The 19,467-nt window shown below is 41.1% G+C and overlaps 1 protein-coding gene across 1 annotated transcript in view; it reads right to left on the minus strand.

Annotated features, from left to right (window-relative positions):
* Positions 1-2,191: 2,191 nt before the first annotated feature.
* The window catches only part of LOC309361460 (vomeronasal type-2 receptor 26-like), a gene marked incomplete at both ends in the record, with an annotated part of 19,307 nt that continues 2,031 nt past the window's right edge, over positions 2,192-19,467 (minus strand). The window contains 5 exons of the mRNA XM_081896483.1: positions 2,192-3,090; positions 3,271-3,397; positions 4,160-4,390; positions 5,347-6,129; positions 7,316-7,555. Coding sequence (XP_081752609.1) covers positions 2,192-3,090; positions 3,271-3,397; positions 4,160-4,390; positions 5,347-6,129; positions 7,316-7,555 — 2,280 coding nt within the window. The remainder of the gene's footprint in view (positions 3,091-3,270; positions 3,398-4,159; positions 4,391-5,346; positions 6,130-7,315; positions 7,556-19,467) is intronic.

Below are 19,467 nucleotides of genomic sequence, written 5' to 3' on the forward strand. Positions count from 1 at the left end.
TGGCCATATAGGAAGTAAGGCAAGCTGTTAAGAGCTTTGGTAACTCCTCCAGCTGGGTTGTAATACAGATTCTTAATTTGTGAGGAGATTGTCAGCTATAAGGACCATACAAGAAGACACAGGAAATGGGTTATAGAAGAGGTTTATTGTAAGAATCAGAGTCCCCAGAACCAAGAAGAAATCTGGACCGAAGTGCAACAGAGATCAAGATACACTGAAGCATTCAAAGTAGCAAAGATGTTTCCAGAGAATGGGACTTTTATCCAGAGCCAGCAGTTTCTGAAGAGGAGACAGCCGCTTGGTCTATAACAACCTGGTTTCCTAACATCAACCGTCATTTGTGATGTCAAACTGCTCCCATTCCCTTTGGTTGGCATAGACAGCAAGACATACATACATGGGGCCATGAACACGTGGATTCTGAATTCTGTAGATGGCACAAAACTTTTGTCAAGTTGCCCTTTCTTATTGTCTGGGTCCAACACCTTTACCTCTGCTAAGACCAGTCACATTCTTTCTGACCACCTAAAATAATTGTCCATGCCATGTCCAAAACCACAGTCTTCATTCAAAACCTTAAATGTACCAAGCTTTCTCCCAGCTTTGTAGTTTAAGCCTCATAAAGATCAGTTTGCCCAATATATTTTCGTTCCAAAAGCTTTTTTAAAAAAATGTCTATGCTTTTCAGATTTCCATGAGATCTTTGAAGTATCTGGTTTTAATGTCACTTTTTTCTAATTTATAGATATAAATACAGATACAGAATAAATACAGAATAGATATAAATATATAAATACAAACAATTATGATAACCAGTCTTCATGTAGTTTTTAGTGTACTTTTTCATTATATGTTAATAACTCATGTCAGTGGCACAAATTACTGATTTCTGAATTTTTTAATTATTCATTAAATTTGTACAACGTCCTTTATCAAAAGATCACAGGGTTGTTCACTACAGAAAACTACAAAATGAGAATAACAAACCAATAACCCCCCTCCTACAAAAAAATTAGAAAGTCAAATGCCTGGTTGAAGAGAAACATTTTCACCTGACACCAGAAGATGTGTAAGGAAGGTGCAAGGGCAGCCTACTTGGGGAAAGCATCCCACAAAGAGGGGGCCACTGCAGAAAAGACCCGTTGTCACATTGCCTCTGTCTGGATCTCTTCGTAAGGGCAGAGACTGCAAGTTTCCAGCAACCTCACCAAACCTATATATAGCATGTATGCTCCTGCCTGAACATCCTCCTAGTAATCAGTACTATCCATACAACCTCTTCATCAATCTGCATAACCAATAAAAGCTCTCTCAATATGTTACACAACTCCACCTCCCATCACTCCTCATCCTTGGCCATAGTGGCTGCTGGGAACTGGGTACAGTTGATTCACACGGCTGCTGGATGTTTGTCATTTGATCTACCATGAAACATGTTCCGCCTCCTTCCAGTAGAATGGGACATGCATTTTTATAATGGAATTAGAATGTATGGCAGTGGTTGCAAGGTGTCAGGTTCCAGCAGAGGAGAGGGAGACTGCTTTAGCATTTCATAAGTGGGGACAGGCAAACAGAAGAGCAGGCCAATCTCTGTCTGGTTGGCTGGACGTTCAATTTAGTTCAACAGTGAACTATCAGTTCTGTGAGGGATGGTCAACTAGGAATTGCTTGAAGAAAGGAGGAGTGGAAATCATTGTCTGGAGTAAGCGATTAACTTAGTTGTAGAGCAACGGACCACAGTCACCTCTGTGTCACCAGTAGGTTTATCTGGTTCCTCTAACATATATAACCACCCTCCTCAAATGAACCAGTTTAAATTTTTACGGTCACTAGTAGTAGACACATCCCATGTCCAAGCCTAAGAAACAGGCTACTAGGAGGTTTCTTGTGAAGCGTTCTGAGGAAACGGAGGCAGCATATAAATAAGAGAAAGAGGCATGTGTGTGTAGAAACAAATGAGGTGAAGGCAACAGAGAATGCTGACAATGATCCTGGTAAGCTGTACATTGCAGTAGGAGTAAAGCACGTGGTAACACATACAGAACTAATTCTAATGTCTACTGGCACCTTCTGGAGAACAATAGGCCTGGGATCTAGACAAACAAACAAACTAACTAACTCACTCCCCACTATAAGCTGTGGTCAAGTCCAGATTCTCCCATATCCCCAGTACTAGGAATCAAATGCCATGTTAATTTTTTGTTCTTAGGTGCTCCTTCAAATTAAGATCAGGCCTCAATATAATAATAAAGCACTTGGGAATGAAGATGCAGCCCAGAAGCCCAGCACTGGAGGCCAAAATAGAGAAGACCTGCACAGCTACCATGTACTTCCCCTTTGAGCTCAGGTAGGTGGGAACAAAGGACACCCAGACACTGCAGAAGATCAGCATGCTGAAAGTGATCAGCTTGGCTTCATTGAAGGTCCCAGGCAGCCTCCTGGCTAGGAAAGCCACTATAAGGCAGATGGCAGCCAGGAAGCCCATGTAGCCAAGGGATCCATAAAACATGGCCACAGATCCTTCGTTGCATTGCAGGATGATCTCTCCAGGTTGGGAGTGCATGTTTGAGTCTGGGAAAGGGGGAGAGACTCCAAGCCAGATGGTACATATGAGAACTTGGACACTGGAGCAGGAAATGACAACAGAGTGTGCAAAACCCTTCCCCAGCCATCTCCTCACCCTGTTTCCAGGCTTAGCGGCCAGGAAGGCCAGAACCACAGTGATGGTTTTGGCCAAGACAGAAGACACAGCAACTGAGAAAATGATGCTAAAGGCCACTTGTTGCATAAGGCAGGTTGCTTTTGTAGGTTGTCCAATGAAGAGGAAAGAGGACAAAAAGGAGAGCAGGAGAAAGATGAGGAGGATGTAGGACAGGTCTCGGTTGTTGGCTTTGACGATGGGAGTGTTCCTGGATTTAACAAAGATTCCAAACACAATGCCTGTGATTAAGGACAAGAAGAGGGCAGAAGAAGCCAGGAGGATCCCCAAAGGTTCTTTAAAGCACAGGAAGGTGATTAATTTACGGACACATTGATGTCGGTCTTCATTTGGATGCTGATCTTCTGGACATTGAAAACATTCATCGGCATCTGCATAGAGAAAATGACAATCCTAACTTGTTACATTTGTGGGGAAAAGTGAGCCCATAGGTGAGGTCAAGAAAGGATGTAGTGAAAATGGAGTACCATTACAAGTATCAGCCTGAGCCTGGCTGAAATATTTGCCCCATCTTCCCATTGAAGGCCCTTTCCTCTGAGGTGCTGTCCTACCTTCCTGTGTTGAGATTGTGCCTTCTGAGCACGGAGAACAATCATAGCAGCAATGTGGCCTCCCTTCCTGAATTTTCTTGGCATATCCAGGCTGACAGCTCTCTGTGCACCTTGAGCGAGGAATAGTCTAGGCATAAACAGAAGGCATATCTGTTTCCAATGGCCTAAAGGCCCTACTCTGTGGAAATTATTATTATTTTTTCTTTTGCAGAGCAGCTTGTCAGGGAAACATACCTCTTTGATATTTCTACTTATTTAACACCCCTGCCTCATTTTTGTATACAAGGTAGCATGAAAAATACAATAAACAATAACCTAAATAAATAAATGCCAGCATCTCAGAACCATGCAAACAGCTGTAATAAAACACTCCTATGACCAGCAGCAATAATAAAAGTCCTCAGATTGCTGCCATTGTATTTCTTTAAAAATCTAATAAATATTTATATATAAAAAAAAAAGATTGCTGCCATTGTATCTGCTCCTAGGTTTTTTATTTGAATGTGTATTCAACTACACAGGCCACCTTGAGCTCCACTGTTTTCATTCTGTTTTCTTGATCTACCAAACAGATGGAGCAGAACTTACTCCATTCCAGTCTTACCCAACCCGTTGCCCCTCAGATATATTTGCCCAATGTAGTCCACAATATCTGGAGGGTACCATGTTTGAGCGGGAAAATGTTCTGCTCTGCTTTGGAAAGTCTCTGTATTCACTGTAAAATCTTATACATGCTTAATCAAGAACAGGCTCCATTAAGCTCAATGAGACTGAGCTCCAGAGAAGTATCTATAAGATAGCACTTAAAGTCTTATATGTTCTAGTCATCAAGCTGTCAGACTTTGGCAGATGTCACAGGTAATAAAATGACACATGTAACTTCTCCTACCTTCTTAAATGGCTTGGCCCACACAATGGCTTCCGGGTTAATGGTGAACTTTGGATCTGAGGACGTCTGTCTCTCTATGCTCCCAATTTTCACTCTGCCACGAGAGCTGTTAGGAAACATCAGCCAATTCACAATATCAAAGTCTACAGCCAGTGCCCCATTCTCATCCAAGTACTGTTCATCAGCTGAAGTATTAGAATTGAACTGGACTTCTTTCAAGAAAGGATGAAGCTAGAATGAAAGAGGAAACTCCAGCATTGAGAGAGTAAGAAACGATTTTGGGTTATTTGGCTGGGCTTGCGCTGCATCTCCCCTGAATAAGGATCACAGCTTCTCTCATCAGGGCTCATAGTCACCATGTTGATTTTTTAGGTTCCCTCATTCTACTTTGGGGAAACATGTAAAGTGATGCCCTTCCATGACTCTCGGAGGATTCCCTTGCCTCAGGAGCATGGGTGTCAGTCATGTTTTTTTGCCAGCAGGTGAAAATTGTGGGATAGTTTCTGTCTCAACCTTTCATGTGCATGAAAGGGGTAAGCTGAACAGGCAGCTTAAGCAAGTCCCCTGGTTATGAGCTCGTTCTTGAGCAGCATGAGGGGACTCAGAAGCACAAAACAGTCTTTGTTCTCTCTCAGGTTAGTCCACTTCGTTCTTTTGGAAGAATGATGTTTTAATAGCAAAGAGCTACACTGGCTTCCAACTCTAAAAACTCCACATAGTGAATCTTCATACGGCCTCAACATCTTTTTAGGGAAACCGCAGTGGAATCACATCAATGTGATGAAGGGCATCTTAAAAAAAAAAAAAACTAAATAAAACATCTCATCCAATATATATATACAAAATGCTTCTTAAAGAAATTACTTTATTGGTTTGAATAGGCAGCTTTCTAAGTTCCTGTCATGATGATTCCATATACAGTGGTACCTTGGGTTACATACACTTCAGGTTACATACGCTTCAGGTTACAGACTCTGCTAACCCAGAAATATTGCTTCAGGTTAAGAACTTTGCTTCAGGATGAGAACAGAAATTGTGCTCCGGCGGTGCGGCTGCAGCAGGAGGCCCCATTAGCTAAAGTGGTGCTTCAGGTTAAGAACAGTTTCAGGTTAAGTACAGACCTCCGGAACGAATTAAGTACTTAACCCGAGGTACCACTGTAGCTGTGATAAAGAGAAGGGACATACCTGCCATGGCTGTAGCCTTGGAAGTTCCAACCTGCCCACCGTCAACACTTGATTTGCTCTGGATGAATATGCTGCATTCAAGGCCTGAGCCACAACCTGGATACTCAAGTAATTAACATAGCTGTCTTGGGGTTGGATTCTTTCATTCGTTTCCCAGGGCAGCATCTTCAGATTCTCCTTCTCCCTGCATCTTTTCCAACCCCTCACAGACAAGGCAAGCTTTGAATATGAACAATCAAATTCAAGGTTCCAAGCGGGTCGAGTAGGAAAGTCTACTGGCTCATAGTATTTATATGTTTTCATTTTTTGGGTCTTCATTACAAAGGAGAAAGATCCATGAGCATACCGGAAGGATTCAGCATCATGAAACAAGATTGTGTTCTGAAGAGCGGTGATTATCCAGACTTTCCACCCAGTTTCCACCCTTTCAAGCAAGGTTTGTACCTCCATGATTATAAGAAGTCCATATTGAGAGTCTGGACAGTAAACAAACACATTGACTTGTCTCCACAAGGCAGGGGTTTCGTGGGGTAACCACAGCCAAGTTTGTAGTAGTACTCTTTTTGTGAAGGCAATACAGATTTCTTTTTTGATCATCAGGGGTGTCAAAGTACTCAGGAACTTTTCTCCATTGTCATTGTTTGGAGCAAAGAGCCCGATCCATGTCCACTTGAAATGCAGGAGGAACTGGACCATCCCCTGGTACTGAGTCTCTTGCTTTGGTGTCATGCGGTAGACAAAAGGGGACTGGACTTTATCGTGAAGAACGAAGCCATAACTAAGCTGGTGAGGAAAGGAGAAGAGACTGGGGTTTTGTTTTTCAGGGCAATGACTGAATACTGTACTTCTATATACTTCATTTAAGCTATTTCTATAACTGCTTAACGGCAATAGTTTCAGAGATGCAATACAAAAAATTGAGAAAGTAAAACTGCTGCAATTTTTTTGAAAAAGTCTTCTTTAGGCCCTGGTGCAGCCAGCAAAAATATTGCTTTTCCTGGCCAATGAGACACAGGAGATGAGGAGGAGAGAGAATCCAGCATTTATTGGTTTGTGCAAAACCAACAGATTCAGCGGGATGTTTTTCCCAAAGGCTGAACCCTGGGGTGTATTCATATAAAATCCAGTCAAAAAGCCCCAGACATCTACTGAGGGTAGCTGGCAAAACACTCATTGGATACAGCTCTTTGCCATGCCTAGTCTGCACCTTGGCGTGGCAGACCTTTGAGGGCCCCTTGCGTCGTACTAAAGTTCTGAAGCCTATATACCAAATGAGAGAATTGTAGCCTGAGATTTATGTTTACATAGATAACAAGTCTACATAAGGGTGTGTTGTCTTTGGTAAGCTGGCACAGCCAGACTCACAATGGCCAGACTCCCAAAAATTTACTTCTCCAGATGTTTACTCCACAAATGCCATTCTTATCTGGTGTCTCCAACAGCCAAGCAGCAACTGGACTATGTGTCTTTTCTGAACAAAATGGAACTATTATGAACCAAGGATTTTAACATTATGAACCAAGGATTTTAACAAAACCCCAATGCCTCATTCATTTGTGGCTTTTACAGACCCCCAGACCCCAAGTGTCTCACTGGAAGTTTGGGTGGAGCTCTATCTGATGTCAGCTGGAAGGGGGTTCCCTAAAATGGGCCCCATAGTACTAAAGACACAACTGCACATCTGGGCATTCTTTGCTTCTTCAAGGCATGTCCATAACAAATATCAAACCAGCGAATACTATTGTTCTTGGCGGTTATTGTTGTTGCTTTCAGTCCACATTCCGTATGAAATTCATGCCCTGCCATTTGCATTGCATTTTTTTCTGCACCAAAATAAATGGGGTGGAATAACATAATGATAATTTATCATAGGTTATATTGTTTTGCTAATGGGGAAAGGAAAACAAACTTGCATTTTTATGAGGTGGCAAACATTGCCGGGCATGTTGGACATCAACCCAGTTCTTACCTGTGGGATCTTGTAGATGCCTGACATGCTTGCAATATGTGTGGAGGTGTCAGATTCAGCCCTTTCAAGAACAGCCAGTGGCATCTTCCATCTTCCACAGCTGTAGTTGGGAATGTTGAGTTTCCCTTCAGAAAAGAGGTCTGTCAGGGCGTCAGAAGTCGTTCTTGCCTCGAAAAAGGTATCATAGATGCTGTAGCCCAGGGTGATGTTAGCTAAGAGCCTAGGGTTATGATTGATCTCCTGAATGGCAGATGGAAAAGAATAAACATACCAGACTCCCCCATCAAACCAACTTGGGGGAGAGGACTGTGTCAGTTCAATTTTTTTTATTTATTAAATCTGTTGAACACATTTCATATAGACATCACAAGGTGGTTCACAGCATAAAAACACAAAATGAGAATCCAGAATACATAATAGTTGCATTATTATTATTATTATTATTATTATTATTATTAATTTTATCCATGAGAGAACCAGTTTTTCTTCCAACATCAAGCAAGGGCAATGACTCATACCAGAGACACTAATTCTGTCTATGAACTTCCAGAAGATAATTTCAAATTGAGAGCATGAAACTCCCCGATTTTCATGCTATGGATCTTGACCACAGTATCCAGCCTTTCCCGATATTCTGAACAAAAAAAATTCCTTCCAGTAGCACCTTAAAGACCAACTAAGTTAGTTCTTGGTATGAGCTTTCGTGTGCATGCACACTTCTTCAGATACACACTGAAGAAGTGTGTATCTGAAGAAGTATCTGAAGAAGTGTGCATGCACACGAAAGCTCATACCAAGAACTAACTTAGTTGGTCTTTAAGGTGCTACTGGAAGGAATTTTTTTTGTTTTGACTATGGCAGACCAACACGGCTACCTATCTGTAACCGATATTCTGAGAGAGGCAATGAGGGAATGAGTTTTTTTCTATTTGACTGTTCTTATTGGAATTAAAAAAAAAAATTCATTAATTTTCCAAAGTATTACAAATCAAACCAAATTACTTTAATTGAATACAATTTCTTCTAATCAGGTGTCCCGCTCCTGTTTCAAACATATGTTTGAATTGCATTTTGCTTACGAATGAAAATCAGCAACTCAAACACATCTCACAGCTTCTTCTACCTTTGAGAAAACAAGTTCTGCTTTGGGGAGCATGGATGAATTTTTAAAACTTAAATCACAATGCAAAATGCATTGAAACGCTGCTTTTCACCAAATGAAAAGAAATATAGAATATATATATTTTAATAAATAAATGAAATAAATCACAGGTCCCCTCGCATTGACATTCTGGTTTACAGCCCCAGAAAAGACCCATCCTAGTTTCAATCAATTTCATCTCCCAGTTTTAATAGCAAAGATGGTGTTTGTTGCTTTTTAAAAACGTTATACTCCTATCCAGAGTTCCCTGTTGTATTTGATCCCAATGAATGAGACGCTCCCTCAGTCTTGAGACATAAGATAGGAGATATTTATTTATTAGGGATGCAATAAAATAGGGGCTGAACCAGCGACAACAAATAAATGCAGTCTGCAAGATGAATTTCGAGGGAGGATAGATAGGTAGATAGTGCTGGGGCATGTTGATAAGAATGAAAAGGGGAAATGTTGTCTCAACTTCCTGGAAGTCAAATATAGATTGGTGGGTTGGATGCTGAAAGCCTCCAAGCCAAGATGGGTGAACTGAAGTTCTTGGTCTTAGAGGACAACATGGATATACTGAGCGCAAGGGAAATCGGGTGGAATGGAGAGAAGCAGTGGGTCATGGTTATCTTTGGATATAAACTAGAAGGGCATTCCGGAGGTGGTATTACTCTGTATTTCAAAGAAAGCCTTGAGCCCAGGAAACTAGAAATATTGAAAGCATTGTACACCTTCACAGAATCTTTGTAGGTGGTGATATAGGCCCCCAAAAGTGATAAAAATGTTCAATAGGACCTTCAGATGATGAATGAAATCAGTGTAGCATCTAAAAGGGAAGAGATTGTGATAACTGGTCACCTCAACTACCCTTCCAGTCATGGCAAAGAGGTGACATTTCTAGAAACCCCAAATGACAGTGTACTTGATGTTGGAACTGGCAAGGAGGGCAGTGACCTTGGACTTAATATTGAGTAGTGCCCAGAACATTAGTGGTGAATTCTGGCACCTCTTTTTCTAGAAAAATAGCAGTGGCTGTTTGAACGTACTTAGCAGTGGCTGTTTGAATGAATGAACCTACTCTCTAATTCTCTTACGTAAGAACAAAAGAATAGCCTGCTGGATCAGACCAATGACTCATTTATTCATTTATCATTTTCTACCAGGTGCTTGAGGAAAACCAGGGAGGTGCCAGAACTGAGTCCTGCTGAAAAAAAAGTCCTGAAGGCAGCATTACTTACTACTCAAATTGGGTTGAGGGAGTGCTGGTAAAGGTGAACGGATATTGACCTCCAATCATTTGTGAAGATACGATTCCACTAATGAGCTGGTCTCCTGTCTTGTAAAAATTCACAGCCAAATCTTGATCGCTGATCAGATTCAGTGGGCATTTAGTCCTCTGCTGCATCCCATAGGTTGCAAGCGGCAGCAGCAGAAGCAGTGTTGTCATTCCAGGTCTACTTGCTACACTTCTCTATTGATTGTTCCTCCTGACTTCATAGCCAGCTATTCAGAAGAAATCCCGTCTCTTGAAAGAATGATGCTTCAGGGACTTGACAAATATGAGGGTGGGGTTACTGGATCAGGCTTCAGAGACAAAGAGAAATTGAAGGGAAGGATCATGGCTCAGTGGAACAGCATCTGTTTTGCACCCAGAAGGTGTTTTGTACATCAGACCTTTCAGGCACAGTGGAATAAACAACCCCCTGTTGCCCTTGATTGTGATGTTCAGCTAATTGGTCCCAAATGCAGTATTTCAGGTGGGGGTGGGGAGTAACCTGGACTCAGGAAAGAATAAAAATAGATTACTGTGATTCTGATGGTTGTAAAGGGAGGAAAGATCTCCCCTGAAACTATAGGAGCAGGTGCAGAGCAGGAAGAAAACATCTTTACTAAGTAGACTGATGTGGTTGAAGGAGAAAGGTGAGTTTGGTTGAACGTTATTGACATCACAATAGAAGACGAAGGCAGAAGCACTTTCCCTACATGTGATTCCCCAAAGGCACCCTATCTCCAACAGTGGAGAGACAACCAGTGTGGTGTCCTTGGTTCTAATAGGTTTTTATACCTATCCCAAACTTCTATAAGCCCATAAATTTTCAACAATCACTAATTTGAACTCGTAGCACAAAAACTGATGAATATCTCGTCGGCAAGGGGGGCAGGTAGGAAATCATTTCTGCTATGAATGTATTTAATCTGGAAATTTAACACAGTTCAAGCCATACAAGTTCTTCAGTGATCTGCACAACCAATGCGCCACAATACTGTTAGGGTGTGAAACCTAAGACACTGGCAAGTTAGCAATGTCATGTGACTTTAAGTAGTCAAGCTCGTTAAGTTGTTAAGTTGCTCAGTATATAAAGAGTGTTTGTTTTCTCTGCCTGTGGGGCGTGAAGCAAAAATGTCTGAAAGCTCCGGAGGTGTTTCTGTTATCTTTCTGCAATAAACCTGTCTTTGGAAAGACAGGCTTCCCTGTGTCGTTATTTCTTTGCTGCTGAGACTCTGAAGCTTGTACTGCAACAAGAATCTCTGCACTGGACTTAATTAATGCTCTGCAAAGAGAACTGTTGCTGGTTGCGCAGCGGAAGCGTTTACTGGACCAGTACACAGACTCTCTTAGGTTATGGCTCCTTCTACGTTTCTACAGCTGTATTGTGTGCAGAGAAAGTGAAAGCAGCTTTCGGATGAGAGAAGACCGGCTTGGTCGTAAATCCAGCTCTTAAAGGAACTGAGAGGCTGCAGAAAGTTGAGAGAGCTGCGTAAGTGAAGATTTACAGCTTCATTAGCTGCAAAAGGCTAGCTTGACCTCCCGTTGTGTTTTTGTTTTGTTAATAAAAACAGAAGACGGTGGTAGGTTGCTAGTGAAGAGACGGAGGGAAAAAGTTTAAAAGGCTTCAGAGGATGCTGGAGGCGTCTGAAAAGTGAGTAAAACAGAAACCCATATTGCCAGGATACACAGGAAACTTTTGATAAATAAGAGATTAGGATTGGAATTTGTTTCCTCGGACAAAGTCAAGAAAAGAGGGGTGGTGATTTATGCCAAGGAAAAATGGGAACCAAAAATGATCTTTAAAGATGATGAAGGAAGATACCTGGCAGTTGAAATTCAAATTCAAGGAGAAAAGATTTTAATTGTTGGAGTTTATGCACCTAACGAGGGGAAGGCAGAGTTCTTCAAGAAGTTGCATGAGACCTTAATGGACTTTATGGACCTTAAAATTATAATGATGGGAGATCTCAACGGAGTTGTCTCCACAAACATGGACAAGGCACAAAGGCAAGTAATATCTAAGGATGGGAGACTACCAAAGGCTTTTTTCGAACTCACTGACACCATGGACTTGATCGACATCTGGAGAACTAGGAACCCTCTGGAAAGAGAGGGAACCTTTTTCTCGGAAGCAAAAATGACCTGGACTAGAATTGATCAAATTTGGATTTCTAGCAGTCTGGCACCAAGAGTGAAAAAAACAGAAATCTGCACAAAAACCTGCTCCGACCATAACGCAGTCAAGATGGAAATGAAATTAACAACGGCTGGAACCTTCAGATGGAGAATGAACGACACCCTATTTAGAGATGAAGAAATTTATCATAAGGCCCAAAAAATATTGAAGGATTACTTTGAGATAAATCTGAGAACGGAGGTGGAAAAAAGAATAGTATGGGACGCAAGTAAGGCCGTGATGCGTGGATTCCTAATTCAGCAAAATTCTATAAAAAGGAAGAAACAAAATGAGAGGAAGGAAAAGATTTTGAACCAGATAAAGGAAGGAGAAAAGAAACTGAGATCCAAGCCGAAGTCTCAAGAGATCTTAAGAGAAATAAAGTACCATCAGACGCAATACATGGAATTGATGAATCAGGAAATAGAATGGAAGATAAAGCAAATGAGACAAAGGACATTTGAATCGGCAGATAAATGTGGGAAACTGCTGTCATGGCAACTGAAAAAGAGGCAAAAGTTAAACACGGTGACATCCCTGGAAATAGATGGGAAAATCATCAACAAACCAAATGAAATAAGTAATTGTTTTCAAAGTTTCTTCAAAAAACTTTACGCACAAGGGCCTACAAACGAACAAGAAATAGAAGAATTTGTTAAAAAATATGGACTACCAAAGATCTCAGAACAAAATAAAAGGATTTTGAATGAAAAAATTACAGAACAAGAAATAGAGGGTGCCATTCAGAATACAAAATTGGGGAAATCACCAGGACCAGATGGTTTGACTGCAAAATACTACAAAGACCTCAAAGAATGGCTAATACAGCCATTGAAGGAAGTATGCAATCAGATATTAGAGGGGAAAAAGGCTCCCGAATCGTGGAAAGACGCATTCATCTCACTTATACCGAAGACAGAAACTGAGAAACATCAAGTTAAAAACTACCGCCCTATATCACTCTTGAATGTGGACTATAAAATTTTTGCAGACGTTTTAGCAAAAAGATTTAAGAGAGTTTTGATGGAGGAGATTCATAAGAACCAAACAGGCTTTCTCCCAGGGAGACATATGTCAGAGAATGTGAGGAACATTATAGACATTTTGGAGATGCTAGAGGTGGACATTAATAGGAAGGCAGTGCTGATCTTTGTGGACGCGGAGAAGGCCTTTGACAACATTTCTTGGAAATTTATGAAGAAGAATCTCCATGGGATGGGGGTAGGCCAAGGGTTTGAAAACGGTATAGGTGCAATATATTTTGAACAAAGAGCGAAACTAATTGTGAACAATGTGGTAATGGATGAAATACCAATAGAGAAAGGTACACGACAGGGATGCCCTATATCCCCTTTACTGTTTATATCGGTCCTGGAGGTTTTATTAAATATGATCAGGCGGGACCAGCTGGTAAAAGGAATACAGGTCGGATCTAAACAATATAAGTTAAGGGCATTTGCAGATGATTTAGTGCTAACTTTGCAACAGCCAGAAGCTAGCACCAAAAGAGTTTTAGAATTAATGGAGATATTCGGCCAGGTCGCAGGATTTAAATTGAACAAACAGAAAACAAAGGTGCTGGAAAAAAATCTAACAAAAGAGGAGAAAGATAGGTTTCAAAGTGAAACTGGGTTGGAAATAGAAAAAAAGGTTAAGTACCTGGGGGTGAATTTGACATCAAAAAATGTGAATCTATTTAAAGATAACTATGAAAAATGTTGGACAGAAGTTAAGAAAGATCTAGACATATGGTCTAGGCTGAAACTTTCCTTGTTAGGCCGAATTGCTGTTATCAAGATGAATGTATTGCCAAGAATGTTGTTTTTATTTCAGACGCTGCAGATTCTAGACAAGATGGATTGTTTCAAGAGGTGGCAGAAAGACATATCTAAATTTGTCTGGCAGGGCAAAAAGCCCAGAATAAAATTTAAGATCTTAACTGATGCAAAAGATAGAGGGGGCTTCGCCCTGCCAGACCTAAGACTTTATTATGAATCAGCAGCTTTTTGCTGGTTGAAGCAATGGCTACTTCTTGAAGACACAGACATTCTTGATCTGGAAGGATATGACAATAGTTTCGGTTGGCATGCATATCTGTGGTATGATAAGGTAAAAGTGTATAAAAGCTTTAAGAACCATATTGTCAGGAAAGCATTGTACAATGTTTGGAATAGATATAAGGATTTATTGGAAAGTAAAACCCCTAGGTGGTTGTCACCAATGGAAGCGAAAGCAGTGAAAAAAATCAATATGGACTCTAACTGGCCTAAGTATTGTGAAATTTTAGAATATGATGGTGAAAGACTGAAGTTACAAAGCTTTGAGAAGCTAAAGCATAAAGTTCGAGACTGGTTACATTACCGTCAGATAAATGAGATGTTTAAGCAGGACAGGAAACTTGGTTTTCAGAAGGAGAGGTCAAAGTTAGAAACAGAATTGTTAGAATCCAATACTAAAAATTTATCTAAAATGTATAATTTGCTGCTGAAATGGAATACACAGGATGAAACAGTGAAATCAGCCATGATTAAATGGGCACAGGATATTGGTCATGACATTATGTTTGACGACTGGGAACAGTTATGGACCACCGGTGTTAAATTTACGGCATGTAATGCCTTGAAAGAGAATATCATGAAAATGATCTATAGGTGGTACATGACCCCAGTCAAACTTGCAAAGATTTACCATTTGCCCAATAACAAATGTTGGAAATGTAATGAGGCTGAAGGTACCTTTTACCATCTTTGGTGGACCTGCCCAAAGATCAAGGCCTACTGGGAAATGATCTATAATGAAATTAAGAAAGTCCTTAAGTGGACATTTGTAAGGAAACCGGAGGCTTTTCTCTTGGGCATGGTCGGCCAATTGGTACCAAAGAAGGATAAGACATTTTTTATGTATGCAACCACAGCAGCAAGAATCCTGTTGGCAAAGTATTGGAAGATGCAAGAACTACCTACTCTAGAAGAATGGCAGTCGAAGGTGATGGAATATATGGGACTGGCAGAGATGACCGGCAGAATCCGTGACCAGAGGAAAGAGACAGTGGAAGAGGACTGGGGGAAATTTAAAATATATTTAAAAAATTATTGTAAAATTGCGGACTGATAAGATGTCAAGGGGTAAGAAACAAAGAATCACAGCTGTAAATCTTAAACTTTAAGAAAACTTAAAAGAGACTTGATTAAACACTGACTGATGAGTTGCTCGAAAAAATGGCAAAATAAGGATGTGGCGAAGGGAAGGCATGGGGAAGTCAATTTTTGTTGTATGTCTTTGATGTTTGTGTTTTGTTTTGTATTGTCTTTAATATGTGTAAAAACCAATAAAAATATTATTAAAAAAAAAAAGAAACATTATGCTTTCCTGGGGGAAAAAAAAATGAAAAGTGAGTAAAACAAATCCCAAGGGGAAAGAGAAGCAAGGGCACACAGAGGGAGTAGCAGCAGACCCCAAGAATGGCAGTGGAAAATTTCCAGGTTCCCTTTACAAAGTTGAACTCTGCTAATTACGTGCAGTGGTCTAAGAGGGCTCAAGTCTGGTTGGAAGCCAAAGAAGTGTGGGCTGACTATGTCCAGAGGCGAAAGCCGTTTGTGGCTGTTGCAGCAGATGCCACAGCAGAGCAACAGGCTGCTGCACATGCTCAGAACAGGGAACATGATAAAATGGACACTAAAGCTAGATGCATGTTGATGGTATCGATAGATGATTCCCAATTACCTCATGTGGAAAATTTAAGGTCTGCATTTGAAATTTGGGAAGCTCTTAGGCGAATTCACCATAGAGCCACCATAGAGCGTGGGGGAACTAGCAGGCAGAGCTGTAAGGAAGCCTCACAAGTGTCTGCTATGGCCAGCAAGTCATGTTTTCGATGTGGCAGCAGGTTTCATTTGATAGCAAAGTGTCCAGAAAAGCAACAGGAATTTCAACAGTCCAAGGCCAGTTTCCGGAGCTACAGGGGAAGACAACGTGAGAACTACAAGAATCAACGATCCAGAGGGGGAGCAGGTGCTGATAAGGGACTATCTGCAATGGCAGCACAACAGAGTCCTAAAAGGAGCCAAAAAACCTTGAAGTGGATAATTGACAGTGGAGCAAGTCACAGTTTAGTTCCAGCGACATCTAGTGGCAGCTTGATGAACTGCAAGACATTGCCAGTTGCAAAAACTGTGACTATAGCAGACAATAGTAAACGAGAAATGAACCTTAAAGGCACAATTTATGTTAATTGTTTGCAAACTAACCTTCCTGTTTTTGTTCTTCCAGGAATGAAGAATGGACTTTTGAGTGTGTCATGCCTGGTAAAAAGTGGTTTTAAGGTTGAGTTTGAAAATGATGTGTGCACCATTTCGAAACAGGGGAAGGAGCTAGTTAAAATTCCCTGTGAGGATGGGCTTTTTGTTTTGGATGAAGAGCAGTTAGCAGCAGGTAGATGTTCAACAGGTGAAGCGCAAGCTAAGTGTGTAAATAAGGCTCCTCATACAGGTTGTGCACATCTACTACACAGAAGGTTAGCTCATATATGCTTTAAGTATGTAAGCAAGATGCCAGATTTAGCTGAAGGGTGTAACATTAAACCCTGTCCAAATTTTCTGGATTGTTGTGCTTGTAAACATGCTAAGGTTAAGACATGTAACTATCCTAGATCTGATAGAGTAAGCAAGAAACCCTTTGAACTTGTGCACACAGACGTGTGTGGCCCTATGCCAGTCAAATCGCTTGGAGGTGCGAGATTTATGCAAATTTTGGTGGATGATTTTTCAAGGGCTAGTTGGGTTTTCTTTCTGAAAGAAAAATCACAAGCAGCTTCCATCCTGATGGATTGGATTGAAGAAGTCGAATGTAAATTTGACACCAGGGTGCGTAAAATACAATCAGATCGTGGTGGGGAATATGTGAACCACACGCTGGAGACGTGGTTAAAAAGGAAAGGTATAGTTCATAGACTTACCAATCCCTATTCACCACAGGAGAATGCAGTTGCCGAAAGAAAATTTCGAACATTACAGGAAGCCATTACTGCTTTGCTGTTTGATTCTGGACTTCCACAGCATTTTTGGGCTGAGGCTGCACTGTATGCGAATTATACTTTTAACAGAGTGTACAATAGCACAGTAGGCAACACTCCTTACTTCATGCTATTTGGGAAAAAACCAAAAATTGATCATCTAAGAGTTTTTGGATGTCGTGCTTATGTGCTGGTGCCTAGGGCACAACGTAGGAAAGGCGATCCTAGATCTAAAGAAATGGTTTTCTGTGGTTATCAAGCAAACACAAAAGGTTGGAGATTTGTGAATGTAGAAGGCAATCAAACGAAAATCACAATCAGCAGAAGTGCGGAATTTTGTGAACAGGATGGTTGGAATAAAATTCACGGAAATCCTGACATACTATTTGATGTGGTGGACAGTAACAATGAAACTCAGGCCCCAGGGCAGGTATTAGTTCCAGAACAGGCTGAGGAATTTGAGTCTGAGGACGAAGGTGAGAAATCGTCTAGTTCACCCAAGTCTGTAAAGTCAGAATCTTCTAGCTCTAAAAGTTCACCTGTACAGCAAGAGAGACCTGTAAAGTCAGAATCTTCTAGCTCTAAAAGTTCACCTGTGCAGCAAGAGAGACGTGTAAAGTCAGAATCAGAAAGTTCTTCAACTACTAGTGACAAACAGGTGACGACTAGTGATTCTGGGTCAGAGGGGGAAACTGAAGGAACATCGCAGGAACTGTTAAGGCGTTCCAAGCGTACCAACAAAGGTAAACCTCCTGAAAGGTACCAAGCTATTAGTGTTTGGGCTGGTTTGGAAAATTGCGAACCTGAAAGTTTTGAGGAGGTTGAGCAATTACCCCAGGAGGAGGCCAGTAGGTGGCGTGAGGCCATGCAAAAAGAGTTGAATTCTATGAAAGAACTGGGTGTGTTTTCCATCACCAAAGTGCCAGAAGGTACCAAGGCAGTAAGTTGTATGTGGGTGTACAGGATAAAGACAACAGCGATGGGGAAACCAGTGTACAAAGCAAGGCTTGTAGCTCGAGGTTTTACGCAAAGAAAGGGGTTACATTATTCCGAAGTCTATGCACCCACTTCAAGGAGTGAAACCCTACGGCACTATTAGCAGTTGCTGCTCAGAAAGGGTTCAAAGTGAATCAATTTGATGTCTCTACAGCTTATCTTCATTCAGACTTGGCTGAAGAGCTCTATATGGAGCTACCGCCAGGATTGAAAGTTGGTAAATCAAATCAGGTTTGGAAACTACATAAATCTATTTATGGACTCAAGCAATCTGCTCATAATTGGAATGAGTGTTTGAATGACGTTTTGGTAGGCATTGGTTTTAGCAGGAGCAAGGCTGACAATTGCTTATATTTCAGAGGTTCAGGAGATGCTCAAGAATCTTTGCTTGTTTATGTAGATGACCTGATTTATACTTCAAAGACACAAGAACAAGTAAAGAAACTAGCCAAAGAGTTAAATAAACACTTCAAAGTTAAGAATCTTGGTGATGTGAAGGTCTATCTTGGTGTTCAGATAGATAGGACCAAAAATGGCAGTTTTCTACTGAATCAAAAAGGCAAGATATTGCAAATGTTTGTCAAATGGTAAAAGCAGGAATTGTTAAATTAAATTACTGTCCCAGTCATGAAAATCAAGCTGATGGTTTTACAAAACCACTTGGGTTTCAGCGGCATGAAAACTTTTGTGAAGAAATGGGTCTGAAGTAATTTTGTTTTTGTATTGCCAGCGAGAGGGGGTGTTAGGGTGTGAAACCTAAGACACTGGCAAGTTAGCAATGTCATGTGACTTTAAGTAGTCAAGCTCGTTAAGTTGTTAAGTTGCTCAGTATATAAAGAGTGTTTGTTTTCTCTGCCTGTGGGGCGTGAAGCAAAAATGTCTGAAAGCTCCGGAGGTGTTTCTGTTATCTTTCTGCAATAAACCTGTCTTTGGAAAGACAGGCTTCCCTGTGTCGTTATTTCTTTGCTGCTGAGACTCTGAAGCTTGTACTGCAACAATAATCTCTGCACTGGACTTAATTAATGCTCTGCAAAGAGAACTGTTGCTGGTTGCGCAGCGGAAGCGTTTACTGGACCAGTACACAGACTCTCTTAAATACAAGCTCTCTCAATGTGTTACACAACTCCACTTCCCATCCCTCCTCATCCTTGGCCATAGTGGCTGCTACCAGATACAGTTGATTCAGATGGCTGCTCAATGTCTGTCATTTAATCTAGCAAGAAACATATTCTGCCTGCTTCCAGAAAAATTAAGCTTAAGAATGATTCATCTTTGAGACATGGTGGCTATGTGACACATACTTGGGCTTCTGGTCTCCTCGCCCCTTGCTGGAGAGAAAGGATCAGCTTTATAGTTTACATCAATTGCCCAGTCTGAGGAGCCAGGTCACAGTCAGAGAGTGGAGAACTGCACTAGAAATGGTTTCATTTGTGTTTCAGAGGAGGAAATATTCTTTCACTTCTGTGACAGCCATTGGGATGAGATTGTATGGCAGTGATTGCAAGGTGACAGGTTCCAGCAAAGGAGAGGGAGACTGCTTTAGCATTTGGTAGGT

The sequence above is a fragment of the Podarcis melisellensis genome, assembly GCF_964234715.1.
Source record: "Podarcis melisellensis genome assembly, chromosome: 2".
Lineage (NCBI taxonomy): Eukaryota > Metazoa > Chordata > Lepidosauria > Squamata > Lacertidae > Podarcis > Podarcis melisellensis.